We start from the raw sequence: 12104 nt of genomic DNA on the forward strand, positions 1-12104 counted from the left end.
AATTGGGAGTACAGAAATAATGAAGCCTTGCTACAATTGTACAGGGCTTTGGTGAAACCATGTGCGCTGCTTTTGTGTCTCCATATTTAAGAAGGATATACTTCAATCGATGGGGAAACAGCATAGATTCACTTGATTGGTTCCTGGGATCATAGAAACCCTGTATAATCAAGGCGGTAAAGAAGGCTAATGGTATGTTGGTCTTCATTGCGAGAGGTTTCGAGTATAGAAGTGGGGATGTGTTACTGCAAGTGTACAGGGCCTTAGTGAGGCCACACGGAGTATTGTGTGCAGTTTAGGTCTCCTCTGAGGAAGTATGTTCTTGTTCTCGAGGGAGTGCAGCAAAGGTTTACCAGACTGATTCCAGGTATGGCGGGACAGTCATATGAGGAGAGATTGACTAGATTGGGATTTATCTCGCTGGAGTTCAGAAGAATGAGGGGGGATCTCATAGAGACTTATAAAATTCTTACAGGACTAGACAGGGTAGATGCAGGGAAGATATTACCATTGATGGGTGTGTCCAGAACCAGGGGTCACAGTCTGAGGGTAAACCATTTCGGACAGAGGTAAGGAGACATTTCTTCACACACAGTGGTGAGCCTGTGGAATTCATTGCCACAGGAAGTAGGTGATGCTAAAACTTTGAATATATTCAAGAGGCGGCTGGATATAGCACTTGGGGAGAATGTGATCAAAGGGTATGGAGAGAAAGCAGGCTTTGGCTGTTGAGTTGGATGATCAGCCAATGATTGTGTTGAATGGCTGAGCAGGCTCGAAGGGCCAAAAGGCCACCTGCTCCTATCTTCCTTGTATCTATGTGTAGTGCAGAAGAAGGTCATTTGGCCCATCGAGTCCACATCAAACCTCTGTCAAAGCAACCTACCTAGGATCAATTCCCCACCCAGAGGAAACCCACACAGGCACTGAGAACATGCAAACTCTCGCAGGCAGTCACCCAAGGCTGGAATTGAACCCGGGTCCCTGGTGCTTGAGGCAGTGGAGCTAACCACTGTGCCACCATGCTGCCCAGGGGATGAGAGGGTTGTCTGTACTAAGATGAGAGAGTGAGTAAATTGTGCCTATATTATCTGACATTTAAATGAATGAGAGGTGATTTCATGGAATCAAAGGATTCTGAAAGGACTTGACGGGGTGAACACTGAAATATTTCCACTGGCTAGGGAATGTGAAACATGGTGGCAAAGTTCTAGTATAAGGGTTAGGACTGAGATGAGAACCTTTTCAGTCAAAAGGATTACAAATCTTTGGCATTTTCCCCAGAAGGTTGTGGATACTCCAGCATTGAATATATTTAATGCTGGATTAGATAGAGTTTTGATCTTGGGGGATTAGGGGAGTGAGTGGTAAAATGCAATTGATACCTGAGACTAGCCATGAACATAAAGAATGGCAGAGCAGGATCGATGGATTCTTGTACATAGCACCAAAGGCATAACTAGGATGCATGCAGATATCCATAGCAATACCTTTTATTTGGAGAAAGTGAGTGGAGGATAAAAGTAAAACATTTTCAGGTCAGCCAGAAAGAGGAACGTGAATGGAGATTGGTTTGACCTCTGTTCATTGAAAAAAATGGGAAGCCCTCCGACCATCCTGGTGGAGGCATAAGCATGCTTTTTCTTTTTTTTGGGACATGTAGAGTGAATGACTAAGTTAAATGCAGAGATCTATAGGAAGTAACAGAGACATAGATAAACTGAGAATAAAAGGGGTGGTAGAGTCATGTGGGAATTTGGGGAGAGAAAAAAGCTGCTGACTGAGGTAAATGTGATTCCCTTAACATCAAGGCAGGTTTGGCATTGAGGAACCCAAGTAAATTCAAAGGGAATCCACTCACACTCTCTCTCTCTCTCTCTCATCCCCTCTCGAGCACACACACATCCCCTCTCGAACACACACTCATCCCCTCACACAGTCATCCTCTCTCACAAAAACTCATGCATTCATCCTCCCTCACACACCCATCCTCTCGCACACATTCATCCTCCCTCTCACATGCAGTCATCCTCTCACACACGTGCAGTCATGCTCACGTGTATTCATCCTCTCGCACGCGCAGATTCACCCTTTCACGCATATTCATCCTCTCGCGCGCACATTCACCCTCTCTCACACACACACACACACACACACATTCATCCCCTCAAACACATCCTCTCATTCACACACTCATTGTCTCACACACACAATTTACAGTGCAGAAGAAGGCCATTAGGCCCATTGAGCCTGCACTGGCACTTGGATAGAGCACCCTACTTAAGACCATGCCTCCACCCTATTCTTTACCCAGTCACCCCACCTAACCTTTTGGAAACTACAGGGCAGTTTAGCATGGCCAATTCAGCTAAGCTGCACATCTTTGGACTGGGGGTGGAAACCGGAGCACCCGGAGGAAACCCACGCAGACAAGGGGAGAAAGTGCAAACTCCACACAGACAGTCACCCGAGTCCCGAATTGAAGCTGGGCCCCTGGAGCTGTGAGGCAGAAGTGCTAACCCCTCTGCCACCGTGCCACCTATCAAGTGAAGTTAAATTTGTTAATGTTTTTATATGAGCCAAAAAGAAACAACTTTTGTAGAAATGATCAAGGCCTTTAGGAAAAACAGCCAGGTCATTTAAATTGAGACCAGAATCAGGATAAAAAAACTGAATTCAAATAATGGACAGGAATGTGAGGGAGATGTTACTGACGCCTGGTCAGCCTTCAGCAATGGCTAAGAGATTGAATCAGATGCATAACTCAAGAAAAAGGGCTTGTTTTTTTTATAAACAAACTTTATTAAAACCATAGAAAAGAAAGCAATATTTAAACTTTTACTTCACATTTCTAACGCTAACTGATTACATGCAGTTTCTTAATCTAACATGAGTTCCCATCAAACAACACATTGCATGAAAATATAGATCTCATTCCACTTACACATACAGGCAAAGGCAACACTTGCATTTAGGAAGCAATTTTTCTTCCATTCATTCAGAACCCTTTTCCAAAATCGGCTTTGTGGCTTTCTTCATGATCCCTCTTTCCTCTCTCTCCTCTCTGTCCAGCCCTTCAAACAAAGGTCCTCCTTTGGGGTTTCCAGACTGAAACTTATCAACTGTAATTTGCACTGCATGATTGCCCACTCCGTTTACACAAACGACCAGAGCTATGCCATTCAACCACTTTCCATTGATGACAAATGGGTCTTCAGCCTCTGTAATAGGATAATAGCTGATCATGCTGGAATGTCCCGAGTGATAATGTATCTCTGGTGAATCACCTTATGCATTCCCTGATGAGTTGAAGTCTGAATGAGACCATGTAACGAAGCCATGTGAGAGCATATCCCTCTCAGTCTGCTGCTAACAGTCTTTTCAACCCCTAAATTGCCTGCTACCTCTGGACCCAAGTTCCTAATATATCCCTAACATGACGGAGAGGAAGTCAGAGGGAGAGAGACAGACCATTTAAAAATGGAAGAGAAGGGCGATGCTGGTTTTGTAGCTGAGCAGTAGTACAGCAAGCCAAGTGGCAATGTCTTCCTAAAAATACTCTGATTTAACTTTTAATATTAAAAATAACACACAGCCCATAGATTATTTTTCTGACGTTTGGCCATTCTGAATCTTCAGCCCTTTATTAAGTTGATCTGGGGCATTTCACGTCAGTCACATCACAAGAAGGACTTGGTGCCAATGGCAACAGATATTCATCGAAGGTAAAGCTTTTACAGTTTAAAAAAACGTTGGCATTTTGGATGGAAGTATGCGGCATGAATATACAGGATGAAAAGTTCTTCCGGCCCCGCTATTGAAACAATTTCATGATTCTTTTAAAAGTTGGTTTCCTCCTCTTCGCTGTCTTGCATCTCCCAATGAGGTGCCTCAGCTGTTCTGTAACTCGCCATTGCGAGAGTTGCCGGTTCGCTCGCAGGTTGTTCTTGAGTTCTTTCGTTTCCCCTCCATCGCTGTGAGATGCGGCTTACTCCTCCGTGCTCTGCACAGCCCCTCTCCCAGGAGCCCCCCTCTGAGGGTCCAGCTGAAATTACGTATTGTCTATTGCTGCCTTTTCCACATTTCGTTAAAATCTTCTGATACAAGTAACTGATTCTTTCTTCTTCCTGGTTCTGGAAAAACGAGGCTGCAATTCTTCTGCGTACGCGGACTGCATAGGCATCCAATGCTGCCATGAAATAAGTAACAATGTACATACCACCGACAAAACATATTACCTGCAAATCCGGACGAACTGGCTTCTTTACACAGTCAATGGGTATCAGGTCATAACACCAGGAGAGCTTTTTGTTAATGTCCACTATTGGTTTTATTACTTTAACATTAGTATTTACACCAAAAAAACCCAGTGTGTTGTCTTTAAATTTTTCCATGTCTGAAATTCCAGGGATGTCCATTTCTATCTGAAAGAAAAATGTTGCAATTCTCCTATTAGCTGGTACTGTATCTAGACATCAGAGTCACTGAACCTGCGGATTTGAACTTCAGAAGGACCTGCTAGGGGGGAGGGAAGGGGCGGAGGGGGAGGGAAGGGGAGGGGGGAACGGTGGGAGGGGGGAAAGGGGAGGGGGGTAGGGGGAAAGGGGAGGGAGGGAAGGGGAGGGGGGAACGGTGGGAGGGGGGAAAGGGGAGGGGGGTAGGGGGAAAGGGGAGGGAGAGGGGGAAAGGGGAGGGGGGGAGAGGGGGAAGGGGGAGAGGGGGAGGGGAGAGGGGGAAAGGGGAGGGGAGAGGGGGAAAGGGGGGAGGGGGAAGGTGAGGGGGAAAGGAGAGGGGGAAAGGGGAGGGGGAAAGGGGAGGGAGAAAGGGGAGGGAGAGGGGGCGAGGGAGAAAGGGGAGGGAGAGGGGGCGAGGGGGAAAGGGGAGTGGGCGAGGGGGAAAGGGGAGGGGGCGAGGGGGAAAGGGGAGGGGGCGAGGGGGAAAGTGGAGGGGCGAGGGGGAAAGGGGAGGGGGCGAGGGGGAAAGGGGAGGGGGACAGGGGAGGGGGGACAGGGGAGGGGGGAGAGGGGGACGGGAGGGGGGAGAGGGGGACGGGAGAGGGGGACGGGAGAGGGGGACGGGAGAGGGGGACGGGAGAGGGGGACGGGAGAGGGGAGAGGGGGACGGGAGAGGGGGGGAGAGGGGGAGAGGGGGACAGGGGAGGGGGGGAGGGGGGAGAGGGGGACAGGGGAGGGGGAGAGGGGGCAGGGGAGGGGGGATAGGGGAGGGGGAGAGGGGGACAGGGGGGGGGGGGAGAGGGGGACAGGGGAGGGGGGAGAGGGGGAGGGGGAGAGGGGGACAGGGGGGGGAGAGGGGGGACAGGGGAGGGGGACAGGGGAGGGGGGAGAGGGGGACGGGGGAGAGGGGGACAGGGGAGGGGGAGAGGGGGACAGGGGAGGGGGAGAGGGGGCAGGGGAGGGGGGAGGGGGGAGAGGGGGCAGGGGAGGGGGAGAGGGGGACAGGGGGGGAGAGGGGGACAGGAGAGGGGGAGAGGGGGACAGGGGAGGGGGGAGAGGGGGACAGGGGGGGAGAGGGGGACAGGGGGGGAGAGGGGGACAGGGGAGGGGGACAGGGGAGGGGGACAGGGGAGGGGGGAGAGGGGGACAGGGAGGGGGAGAGGGGGGACAGGGGAGGGGGGAGAGGGGGACAGGGGAGAGGGGGAAAGGGAAGGGGGGAGGGGGGAGAGGGGAGAGGGGGACGGGGAGGGGGGAGAGGGGGAGGGGAAAGGGGAGGAGGGAAAGGGGTGGGGGGAGGGGGGAAAGGGGTGGGGGAGAGGGAGGAAAGGGGTGGGGGAGAGGGGGGAAGGGGAGGGGGAGAGGGGAAAAGGGGTGGGGGAGAGGGGGGAAGGGGAGGGGGAGAGGGGGAAAGGGGAGGGGGAGAGGGGGAAAGGGGAGGGGGAGAGGGGGAAAGGGGAGGGGGGAAAGGGGAGGGGGGGAAAGGGGAGGGGGAGGGGGAGGGGGGAAAGGGGAGGGGGAGAGGGGTAAAGGGGAGGGGGGAGGGGGGGAAGGGGGAGGGGGGAAAGGGGAGGGGGAGAGGGGAAAAGGGGAGGGGGGAGAGGGGAAAAGGGGAGGGGGAGAGGGGAAAAGGGGAGGGGGAGAGGGGAAAAGGGGAGGGGGAGAGGGGAAAAGGGGAGGGGGGAGTGGGGAAAAGGGGAGGGGGGAGGGGGGAGTGGGGGAAAGGGGGGAGGGGGGAGTGGGGGAGTGGGGGAAAGGGGGGAGGGGGGAGTGGGGGAGGGGGAGGGGGGAGTGGGGGAAAGGGGGGAGGGGGGAGTGGGGGAAAGGGGAGGGGGAAAGGGGAGGGGGAAAGGGGAGGGGGAGGGGGGAGTGGGGGAAAGGGGAGGGGGAAAGGGGAGGGGGAGAGGGGGAGAGGGGGAAAGGAGGGGGGAGGGGGAGAGGGGGAAAGGAGGGGGGAGGGGGAGAGGGGGAAAGGAGGGGGGAGGGGAAAGAGGAGGGGGGAGGAGGGAAAGGGGTGGGGGAGAGGGGGAAAGGAGGGGGAGGGGGAGGGGAAAGAGGAGGGGGGAGGAGGGAAAGGGGTGGGGGAGAGGGGGGAAAGGGGTGGGGAGAGGGGGAAAGGGGAGGGGGAGAGGGGGAAAGGGGTGGGGGAGAGGGGGAAAGGGGTGGGGGGAGAGGGGGGAAAGGGGGGGGGGGGAGGGGGAAAGGAGGGGGGGGGGGGAGGGGGAGGAGGAGGGGGGAGGAGGGAAAGGGGAGGGGGAGAGGGGGGAAAGGGGTGGGGAGAGGGGGAAAGGGGTGGGGAGAGGGGGAAAGGGGTGGGGGAGAGGGGGAAAGGGGTGGGGGAGAGGGGGAAAGGGGTGGGGAGAGGGGGAAAGGGGAGGGGGAGAGGGGGAAAGGGGTGGGGGAGAGGGGGAAAGGGGTGGGGGAGAGGGGGAAAGGGGAGGGGAGAGGGGAGGGGGAAAAGGGAGGGGGAAAAGGGGAGGGGGAGAAAAGGGGAGGGGGAGAAAAGGGGAGGGAGAGGGGAGGGGAGGGGAGAGGGGAGGGGGAGAGGGGAGGGGGGGAGGGAGAGGGGAGGGGAGAGGGGAGGGGGGGAGGGGAGAGGGGAGGGGAGGGGAGAGGGGAGGGGGGGAGGGGAGAGGGGAGGGGGGGAGGGGAGAAGGGAGGGGGAAAGGGGAGGGGGGGAGGGGGAGAAAAGGGGAGGGGAGGGGGAGAAAAGGGGAGGGGAGGGGGGGAGGGGGAGAAAAGGGGAGGGGAGAGGGGAGGGGGAAAGGGGAGGGGGAGGGGGGAAAGGGGAGGGGGAGAGGGAGGAAAGGGGAGGGGGAGAGGGGGAAGGGGAGGGGGAGAGGGGGAAAGGGGAGGGGGAGAGGGGGAAAGGGGAGGGGGAGAAGGGGAAAGGGGAGGGGGGGAAGGGGAGGGGGGAAAGGGGAGGGGGGAAAGGGGAGGGGGAGGGGGAGGGGGGAAAGGGGAGGGGGAGAGGGGAAAAGGGGAGGGGGGAGGGGGGAAGGGGGAGGGGGAAAAGGGGAGGGGGAGAGGGGAAAAGGGGAGGGGAGAGGGGAAAAGGGGAGGGGGGAGAGGGGAAAAGGGGAGGGGGGAGAGGGGAAAAGGGGAGGGGGGAGAGGGGGAAAAGGGGAGGGGGGAGGGGGGAGTGGGGGAAAGGGGGGAGGGGGAGTGGGGGAAAGGGGAGGGGGAAAGGGGAGGGGGAGGGGGAGTGGGGGAAAGGGGAGGGGGAAAGGGGAGGGGGGAAAGGGGAGGGGGAGGGGGGAGTGGGGGAAAGGGGAGGGGAAAGGGGAGGGGGAGAGGGGGAGAGGGGGAAAGGAGGGGAAGGGGGAGAGGGGGAAAGGAGGGGGGAGGGGGAGAGGGGGAAAGGAGGGGGGAGGGGGAGGGGAAAGAGGAGGGGGGAGGAGGGAAAGGGGTGGGGGAGAGGGGGAAAGGAGGGGGAGGGGGAGGGGAAAGAGGAGGGGGGAGGAGGGAAAGGGGTGGGGGAGAGGGGGGAAAGGGGTGGGGAGAGGGGGAAAGGGTGGGGGAGAGGGGGAAAGGGGTGGGGGAGAGGGGGAAAGGGGTGGGGGAGAGGGGGAAAGGAGGGGGGAGGGGGAGGGGAAAGAGGAGGGGGGAGGAGGGAAAGGGGTGGGGGAGAGGGGGGAAAGGGGTGGGGAGAGGGGAAAGGGGTGGGGGAGAGGGGGAAAGGGGAGGGGGAGAGGGGGAAAGGGTAGGGGAGAGGGGGAAAGGGGTGGGGGAGAGGGGGAAAGGGGTGGGGGAGAGGGGGAAAGGGGAGGGGGAGAGGGGGAAAGGGGTGGGGGAGAGGGGAGGGGGAAAAGGGAGGGGGAAAAGGGGAGGGGGAGAAAAGGGGAGGGGAGAGGGGAGGGGAGGGGAGAGGGGAGAGGGGAGGGGGGGGAGGGGAGAGGGGAGGGGGAAAGGGGAGGGGGGAGGGGGAGAAAAGGGGAGGGGAGGGGGAGAAAAGGGGAGGGGAGGGGGGGAGGGGGAGAAAAGGGGAGGGGAGAGGGGAGGGGGAAAGGGGAGGGGGGGATGGGGGAAGGGGAGAGACAAGGGGGAAGGGGAGGGGGAAAAGGGAAAGGGGAGGGGGAAAAAGGGGGGAAGGGGCGGGGGAAAAGGGAAGGGGGGAAAGGGGGGAGGGGGAAAAGGGGGGGAAAGGGGTTGGGGAAAGGGGGGGTTGTTCTCTTGTTGTTTACTGGGTTTGGGGGGGTGAGATACATGCATTGATACGGTCTCGGGGGTGTTACAGTTACTATGGTGTTTTATTGTTGCTTTTCATTGTTTGTTGTTATATTTTCTGTAAAAAATGTCAATATAAATTATTATTTTAAAAAAAACAAGCTTAGCGAACTGCAAACAGATGTTGATATGGGGCAGCGTTACACAAATTCACCACCCTCTGCAAGAAGTAGTGCCGACTCATCTCAGTTCTGAACTGACCGCCTCTCAAATTATATCTGTGACCTCTTGTTCTTAGCATTGCAATTGGCATACCACCACAACCGGTCCGCAGGAGATGCCATTTCCCTGGCCCTACACTCATCCCTGGAGCATCTCAACAACAAGGACTCCTACATCAGACTCCTATTTATTGACTACAGCTCTGTCTTCAACACCATAATCCCAGCCAAGCTCCAAAACCTAGGACTTGGCTCCCCATTCTGCAACTGGATCCTCGACTTTCTGACCCATAGACCATAATCAGTAAGAATGAACAACACCTCCTCCACAATAGTCCTCAACACCGGGGCCCCGCAAGGCTGCGTACTTAGCCCCCTACTCTACTCCCTGTACACACACGACTGCGTGGCAAAATTTGGTTCCAACTCCATCTACACGTCTGCTGACGATACGACCATAGTGGGCCGGATCTCGAATAATGATGAGTCAGAATACAGGAGGGAGATAGAAAACCTAGTGGAGTGGTGTAACGACAACAATCTCTCCCTCACTGCGAGCAAAACTAAAGAGCTGGTCATTGACTTCAGGAAGCAAAGTACTGTACACATCCCTGTCAGCATCAACGGGGCTGAGGTGGAGATGGTTAGCAGTTTCAAATTCCTAGGGGTACACATCTCCAAGAATTTGTCCTGGTCCACCCATGTCGACGCTACCATCAAGAAAGCACAACAGCGCCTATACTTCCTCAGGAAACTAAGGAAATTCGGCATGTCCACATTAACTCTCACAAACTTTTACAGATGCACCATAGAAAGCATCCTATCTGGCTGCATCACAGCCTGGTATGGCAACTGCTCAGCCCAGGACCGCAAGGAACTTCAGAGAGTCGTGAATACAGCCCAGTCCATCACACAAACCTGCTTCCCATCCATTGACTCCATCTACACCTCCCTCTGCCTGGGGAAAGTGGGCAGCATAATCAAAGACCCCTCCCACCCCGCTTACTCACTCTTCCAACTTCTTCCATCAGGCAGGAGATACAGAAGTCTGAGAACACGCACGAACAGACTCAAAAACAGCTTCTTCCCCGCTGTTACCAGACTCAAATGACCCTCTTGTGGGCTGATCTCATTAACACTACACCCCTGTATGCTTCATCCGATGCCGGTGCTTATGTAGTTACATTTTTTCACCTTGTGTTACCCTATTATGTATTTTATTTTAATCCCTTTTCTTCCTATGCACTTAATGATCTGTTAAGCTGCTCACAGAAAAATACTTTTCACTACCTCGGTACACGTGACAATAAGAAAATCCAATCCTATCCAATCTAGAATGCCCTACAAGGGGGAACATTTGGTCTACATTTAGCATGACATCTGCAAGCTTCAAAGGTAGCCGATTCAGTTTCCATTCGTAGATGGTCGAAGGAATTAGGGAGATGACTGATCTCTGGTGTTGCCCTCCATTTTGATAGGTTGTCCCGGGTTCGATTCCGGCCGCGAGTGACTGTCCCTGTGGAGTTTGCACGTCCTCCCCATGTCTGCATGAGTTTCCTCCGGATGCTCCAGTTTCCTTCCACAGTCCAAAGATGTGCCGGTTAGGTGGATTGGCCATCATCAATGTGCTGGGTTATGGGGATAGGGCAGGGAAGTCGGCTTAGGGTAGAGTGTTCTTTTGGAGGGTCAGTGCAGACTTGAAGGGCAGAATGGCCTCCTTCTGCACTAGGGATTCTATAGTTTCTGAGCTCCAAAAGTACCCTGAACTGAGTAGGTTTAGCTTCAATTGTTGATCAGAATGAAGTGCTATGGCTTCACTGTGGTTGATCTTTTCTTCCATGTTGTGAGTTTTCTTAGTTGAATTTGTTTTGTTGCTTTCTTTGAATGAGTTGTGTCTTCGTCTGAGCTTTCTTCTCTCGAGAAGCTATTTTACATCAGCAAGCTCTTGCAGTGTGGCCAGTTATCTCTCAATTTTTACATTGACTGTCCTTGTTCCAATACTCAGCCTGTCAATGGCACATTTTTGCACAGCCATGATACACCTGTTGCTGGGCAGACCTCCTTTGGGCGGCAGCCAGTTTAGGGATCCTTGTGCCTATTCCGAGCTGAGAAACCTCCTTAGCAGCAAGCTCCACTTAGACAACAATTTCTAATGTTGTTTTTTAGACTTTGATTTTGTTCTCTCTGGCCTAATTTCTCAATCCACAAACTAAACGGTCACCAATTGTATCGTCCAACAAGTCACTAAATTCGCAAAACCTCTGCATGACACTTGAGGGTTCTAACGAACTGTACAATATTTTCCCCTTCTAACTGATTCCTTCAATGGAATCAAAACCTCGCTGCGATAATTAATATCTTTGGTGCATTATGATCTTTGAATATTTTAACCAATTCTTGATATGCTGTATAACTGGATTTCCCTGACTGAACCAAACTTCTTAATAAATTAAAAGTTTTGCTTCCAATTGTACTTAGTATCTTAATATCTTCTGAAATATTTTTGGCTAGGACATAGTGGTGGAATCTTTCTGAGCATGATTTCCAAAGTTTTGCGCGTTTTGCCAATGCAATCAGAATGCTCTACCGACTTCCCTCAAATTAATGGTTTATTTAAATAAAGTTGAATTGTCAATTATACTGGGTGCGATTGCTGACCTCCTGTCGATCTGCCTCAACATCGACTGTCGAGAGCTCAATTGTTTCTCTTTCCTCTGAGATATCTTTTTTTTCTGATCTGTTCCTCGCCGCCGGTTTTCTTTTTAACCTGTTGTATCTTTGTACTTGCAGAATCAAAGAATGGAAATGTTGAAGCACATGGGTTGAACGCGATGATCAACAGAGGTTTATTAGATGGATGTTCACAACTGCACAAAGGCTGGTTCTGGACAAAGGGCAAAAACCTGCGAAGTTGCCGATGTGCACTCGGCTCTTAAAGAGACATTACAACTCAACAAGAAACCAAATTTCGAACTCTAACTTAGGTGAGGATGATGGTTGAGAATGCTCCCGATGGTGGGGCGAGAGATACAATCCACTTCAAGGTACAAATGGAGGAACCAAGAAAGTGCCTAGCTGTGTAAAACGAAGATGGAGCTGTCATATTTGCCGACAAACGCCAGTCATTTCCTATTGTAATGTATTTTGAGATGTTTCTGAGTAATATTATTTTTTATAAATTTACAGTAGCCAGTTATTGTTTTCCAATTAAGGGGCAATTTAGCATGGCAAATTCACCTACCCTGCACATCTTTGGGTTGTAGGG

General features: G+C 53.6%; 1 protein-coding gene across 2 annotated transcripts in view; it reads right to left on the reverse strand.

The window, feature by feature from the left end:
- Positions 1-2841: 2841 nt before the first annotated feature.
- The window catches only part of LOC119969651 (osteoclast stimulatory transmembrane protein-like), a 48562-nt gene continuing 39299 nt past the window's right edge, over positions 2842-12104 (reverse strand). For both annotated transcript variants that reach the window (XM_038803586.1, XM_038803585.1), the window contains one exon: positions 2842-4424. In XM_038803586.1, coding sequence (XP_038659514.1) covers positions 3840-4424 — 585 coding nt within the window. In that variant the 3' untranslated portion in view covers positions 2842-3839. The remainder of the gene's footprint in view (positions 4425-12104) is intronic.

The sequence above is a fragment of the Scyliorhinus canicula genome, chromosome 7 (assembly GCF_902713615.1).
Source record: "Scyliorhinus canicula chromosome 7, sScyCan1.1, whole genome shotgun sequence".
Taxonomy (NCBI): Eukaryota; Metazoa; Chordata; class Chondrichthyes; order Carcharhiniformes; family Scyliorhinidae; genus Scyliorhinus; species Scyliorhinus canicula.